General features: G+C 37.6%; 1 protein-coding gene across 1 annotated transcript in view; it reads left to right on the top strand.

Annotated features, from left to right (window-relative positions):
- CNTNAP2 (contactin associated protein 2) overlaps window positions 1–6,000 on the top strand; it is a 1,739,191-nt gene that overhangs the window by 917,635 nt on the left and 815,556 nt on the right. The window contains exon 9 of the mRNA XM_081799929.1: window positions 2,540–2,689. Within this exon, the coding sequence (XP_081656055.1) occupies window positions 2,540–2,689 (150 nt within the window). The remainder of the gene's footprint in view (window positions 1–2,539; window positions 2,690–6,000) is intronic.

Here is a 6,000-nt window from a genome sequence, read left to right as displayed (position 1 = left end):
ATTGGAATTAAAATGAATAGAAATCACAGTTTAAGCTCAGATGCAGCAGTGGTTGCTATCAACAAGCCTGCTTTTATCTGAGTTTTAATTTAGTAATTAATTTTCTTGAAAAGAATAACCTTTTTATTTTTATCTGATTGGAATAATAGACCTTTTTGCTATGAACAATTAAGCTGATGATGTTCGTTTGTAAATTAATTGTATGATGGAGAAATGTTCACAGAATTTTTAGAAAGGCATTCTGGTCTACTGTTCAGAACTGAAAGATTTGTCAGCTGATGGTATTTTATAAGTGACCTTTTCTGGATGCGTGATTATTTAGAATTAAATTTTGAGACTGAACATTTGTAACGTTGATGTCCTTGGGATCCATGCCCCAAAATTGCATTTCAAAGCAGGGCTCATCACATTTAAAAGGCAAAACCCAAAACCATGCACTTCTGTGTTTAATCAACACTAGACCCAGTTTTGTGCTCTACAGAAAAATGTTATGGTGAAGATACAGTCTTCTGTGCCTCTGTTCTGTGGGAGAACCCTGATGTAACCCACTTGAGAAGGAAATATTTCAGTAAACACTACTACTTGTCTGACAGCTAACTGATTTTAATTTTAGAGTAAGACTTTACATTTACATTGTAATTTCACAGTACAAAATTGTGCATATATATTATACATTTTGTAACTTGGAGGTTATTCAGTATTAATCACTTTAGAGCAGGGATTTTCTATTTTCGTCCATTGAAATAAAATGTGCTGAATATGTATTTCTAAATTAAAATTTGAAAATCCTAAAAAAAAAAATATCTGAGGTGTGGTTATTTGTAATGCTTTTTACCAGTGTAACACCAGTAAATACTACATCTATGTGACAGTCTTATAAGCTCCAACAGGCTTTAATTTTTTTCATTAAAATCATATTTCTGTTTAATAGTATCAGCCAACCGAAAGTTTATGCTTTTTCTGCAAAGGACCACAGGGTAAATTGTTTAGGCTTTGTGAGTGATAACAAGTCTCTGTAGCAACTGCTTGACTCCGGCTTTTGTAGAGCAAGACCGTATGTAAGCAAATGAGTGGCTGTGTTCCAACAAAACTTTATGTGGGCACTGAAATTTCAGTTTTATACAATTCTCATATGTTGTTGTTATTGTTGTTATTATTATTATGTGTTTTCAGCTATTTAAAGATGTGAGAGCTACTTTTAGCTCTCAGGCCATACAGGAACAGACAACAGCAGGCCAGGTTGGGCCTATAAACTGATTTGCAGACCTCTGATCAGAGGCTTGGAGCTGTCATCTGTGCTTCACTGACTTGCTCTCATTCATTTTTAGCTACCTTTACTTGCGAGGCTTCTCTTTCTTCTGTGAATCTGAAGTGTATCTTCAAGTAACTTCTTCCTGTGAATTCTGAATTATTCTATCTGGCCTGGAACAAAATCCCTTCCCTTTGCCATAACAAGGCCTTTGTATGTTCAAAGAAAGCCACTCTGACCCTCTTAGACTTTCTCTCTCTGTCTCTCTCTTAGTGTTTCTTAAACTCTTTCCAGATGCTTATGTTCAGTTGCTGATCTCCTTTGTTTGGTCCTTAGTTTTCTATTCTTTACAAAATGAGCACAAACTAAACAAAAACTTTAAGTTATTATCTGTCTAATGGAATGTTTAAAAGAATTTTTGGTTCCAAAGATCTTTGTACTAAGCCACAGTGAAATGTGGTTGTTTGGAGTGGGAGCTGTTGATTTATTTTTGTTGGTTTGTATGTTTAAATATAACCTAATTCGTTATAAAGATACCTTATTTATAAATGATCAGGGGCGCCTGGGTGGCTCAGTTGGTTAAGCGTCTGCCTTCGGCTCAGGTCATGATCCCAGGGTCCTGGGATCGAGCCCCGCATCGGGCTCCCTGCTCTGCAGGAAGCCTGCTTCTCCCTCTCCCACTCCCCCTGCTTGTATTCCCTCTCTCGCTGTGTCTCTCTCTGTCAAATAAATAAACAAAATCTTAAAAATATATATAAATGATCAGATAACGCTGGCATTATTTCCTATGGTTATGAGTGGTTAATTAGCACATAGTTTTTAGTTCTTAATTTCTACAAACTATATACTTGCCAGACATGGTTACTGAGAGAAAATAATGGTACAAAAAAAGTTCTTAAAAACAGAGAGAGATGTTAGATAAAAGTCATAAATCCATTTTGTTATCAGAGAATGACTTCTAATAAACCTAATCATAAAATAAGTAATTAAATTAAAATAGTTCATCCTCACCTCCCAAACAGCTTTATTCACTCCATTCATTTTCCCAGGTATACCAGTGGCACATTAATAACTATTCCTCTACTTTATTGGGTTCTGTTATGCCTTATCTGTCAAATGGAGGCTAGAACCACTTCTGATATTAAAGAAACATGATATCAATTGCAAGTAGTACTGAATTTTTCTAGATGAAAATATGCTAATCTTTATCAACAAATTTCTGACCTTGTTGGTACTGAAAATTGTGTTAAATTGTACCATCTTTAGAAAATGACTTTTTTTACTTAACAGGTTCTGGGTTGAATGACGGACAGTGGCATGAGGTTCGTTTCCTGGCTAAGGAAAATTTTGCCATTCTCACCATCGATGGAGACGAGGCTTCAGCTGTTCGAACTAATAGTCCTCTTCAAGTTAAAACTGGCGAGAAGTACTTTTTTGGAGGTAAGACTACCATTTTTTATTGGTTAACTAGTACATTGTTAGAAACAGTTTCAATGAAGTTTGATTATGAAGTATTTATATTTGATTCAGGAGACTCAGCAGATCTCAGGGAAAACACCAAACTCTTATTCCATGAGCTAAAAAAGAGTGGCAAATTTATGCTTCTTCATGATAAAGGTATTCTTATAATGTCACCATATTCTTCTAGTTTAATTCAAATATTCAAAGTATAAAGCATGAGATTCTGAATGCATTCATATTTGTAATACTATCCTCAAGAGTCAGATCCTTGGGTCACCTATTGCTCTGTAATTAATTACTCTAAACCTTAGTGGCTTAGAACAACAAACATTGCCTCACAGTTATTCTAGTCCTGGTTTTTTTTGAGTAGCATCCCCACCCAACTTAGGGCTTGAACTCACAACCCTGAGATCAGGAGTCACATGCTCCACCATCTGAGCCAGCCAGGCCCCCCTGTCTCACAGTTATTCTAGATCATGAGTTCAGGAGTAGTTTAGCTGGCTGATTCTGACTCAAGGTCCCTCATGAGGTTATTCTACCTCATGAGCACTTGACTGTGACTGCATTATCTGCAGCCTGCACTGGGCTGCGTGTATGTTTCTAGGAAGGTGCACTCGCTCAGTTGACCGTGCTGCTGGTTGTTCTCTGGGTTACCTCGATTCTCCTCCATGTGGCTCTGATTTTCCAGGCCTGTCTTCTTCAAACCACCTCTCTCATGCGAGATTAGGCTGAGAGAGATCAGGGGAGAGGAGCAGAGAGGAGGGGAAAACCAGTAAACAAGAGAGAAAGTTTCCACGATGGAAGCTGAAGATTTTTTATAATCTCGTCTTGGAAGTGACATCCCATCACTTCAGTTATACACAGTTTGGTAGAATCGAGTCCCTAAATCCAGACCACACTTAAAAGAAAGGGATTACATGAGGAGACATGCACTGAGGAAATCTTCGAGGCTACCTACCACAGGTTGCCTTACAGGAAAGCCATCTTATCACACATGTCTTAGTTCTTAAGTAATGAAAAAATAAGTGAAAAAGAAGGTTCTCTTAAAACAACAAATTCTACTATATGTGAAAAAGTATTCTATCATGGACCTGGGCATATTTTTTTTAATTTGAAAAATTCTGGTATTCTGCCAGAATTTTTTTATCATTAATGAAATATAGGGACAGTTTTTTATTAAAGTGCTAGGTGTGTTGTTTAAATCAGTATGTCTGGGGCACCTGGGTGGCTCAGTTGGTTAAGCGACTGCCTTCGGCTCAGGTCATGATCCTGGAGTCCCGGGATCGAGTCCCGCATCAGGCTCCCTGCTCGGCAGGGAGTCTGCTTCTCCCTCTGACCCTCCTCCCTCTCGGGCTCTCTGTCTCTCATTCTCTCTCTCTCAAATAAATAAATAAAATCTTTAAAAAAAAAAAAATAAATAAATCAGTATGTCTTTCACTAGATTATTGAATTTTTCATCCAAAATCACACAATATGAGATCTAAAAAATATATTGTACTCTTAGGAAAGGCTTTGTTAAACTTTAAAAAACATATGTGTACATATATCTGCTTCTCAAAATATATTTATTAATATTCACACTTAATTGCTTATTTAAGTGTTTATATATCAGTATATTTATATATATTTCTAATTATTAGAATAAGCCTATTTGAGAGCAGTCATCTTGTATATCTTGTTCCCTGCTGTATCCTCCTTGGTCTTAGAAAAATTCCTGGAATATAGATGACCAAGAAATATGAATGAATTAGTAAATTTAGAAAAGCAAGCAAGGCCAAGCATTTTACTCCCAGTTGCTTAAAAGGAGAACTAGAAGCCCACAGAGCTTCACTGACTTGCTGCTGAGTTTGTAGGCAGCACCTGAACTCAAGACCTGTGACTCCTGTGCCAGGGGGCTTCTCGCTGTACATCATGATACGATGCGTGACAACTCCGAGACAAGAGACCTGGGCTAGACCTCTCTGTCTTGAATCTTACACTGTGTTCATTGGAAGTTAAAAACTACGTGTTTCTAAAAAGGCTCTCAATAAATATTTGATGAGTTGGGTGAAAGTCAGACAAGATGTCTTATAAGTGAATAAACTGGGGCTTATTGATGTGAGAGAAAGTAACCCAGTAACTGAACTGGTTTTCCTGCAAAAATATATTTAATATGATGGGCTTTTGGCCAACAGTTTTCATTGCTGTCATAGAAAATAGATCACAGTAGTCAGTTGGAAAGCTATTGATAATAGCTACCCATCCAAATGGCAGTGGAATATCTTTGGCCATCGATGAGCACGCTGAATGCCTAAGGCGAGTTTTGGTCTATTTCCATCTACATGGGTAGCCTCATAGCTATAACCAACAAATTTAAGGCACAGAGTTCATGGGATATGAAGTCTTCATAGTGTGCTATTTACTACTGTTTTACAGATTTTGGTTTTCAAACCCAGTGGCTAGGGCATATTTTCTCCCTTTTGGTCTTTGGTCTGCCATTGGGAAATCCTGTCAGCAGATGATCAGGATGCTTCTTTGGTTTTATCTTCATTAGCTGAATCCTTGGAATATATGAGAATCACCAGGGGAACTTCTTACATTTCAGAATCCTCAGCCCCCACTCCTAGAACTCAATGCAGAATGCTGGGAAAAGAAAGAATTCTAAGCTTCAGGTTATTCTGGCACAAATGATCTGAGGAATAGAATTATAGATCAACCTTAGCCAATTTGCATGCACATCTTTCAGATTCTTCTGAAAGACGTCAGTCACCGAAAAGTGAGATAAGTGAGAATTAGCTGCTGTTGTGTAGCTTAGCCACTGTGAAGCAGTAAGAGGAAATCACAGGCCAAGGTCTGGTGCTTGTACAGACATTTATTAAATGAACATTTTTATTAGCAAGTAGGCACAATGCAGTTAATACAAACTGTTCTGTAAGCTTGGTGAAGTCCTAGCTCTCTGACTTGCTATACCTTGAATAAAACGTTCTCTTTGGGCAGCTTTCACAGTATTTTAGAAGCAGGATTCAGCTACACTCAGCCAGTGCCAAGGAACAGAAAGTCTCCCGAGCTGATGGCTGGCACAGGATCACTAAGTGATCAAGATTCCAGAACCATGTCCAGGGCTTCAGGTCACTGGCCTCACTGGTCTTATCCTGTCTACACACAGGCTGTGAGTGTCTCTAAAAGATGTTTTGTCAAACTACATATTCTTAATATCTTTAATTTCAGCACTGAGATATCTTTCCTAACATTTATCTAACATTTATACTGATTAACAAAGCACTCATTTCACCAAAGAAAACCCAGTTTGG

The sequence above is a fragment of the Leptonychotes weddellii genome, chromosome 12 (genome assembly GCF_054177405.1).
Source record: "Leptonychotes weddellii isolate Sample4059 chromosome 12, ASM5417740v2, whole genome shotgun sequence".
Lineage (NCBI taxonomy): Eukaryota > Metazoa > Chordata > Mammalia > Carnivora > Phocidae > Leptonychotes > Leptonychotes weddellii.
The sequence above is the reverse complement of the archived record's forward strand: the minus strand, read 5'-3'. Positions and strand labels throughout refer to the sequence as shown.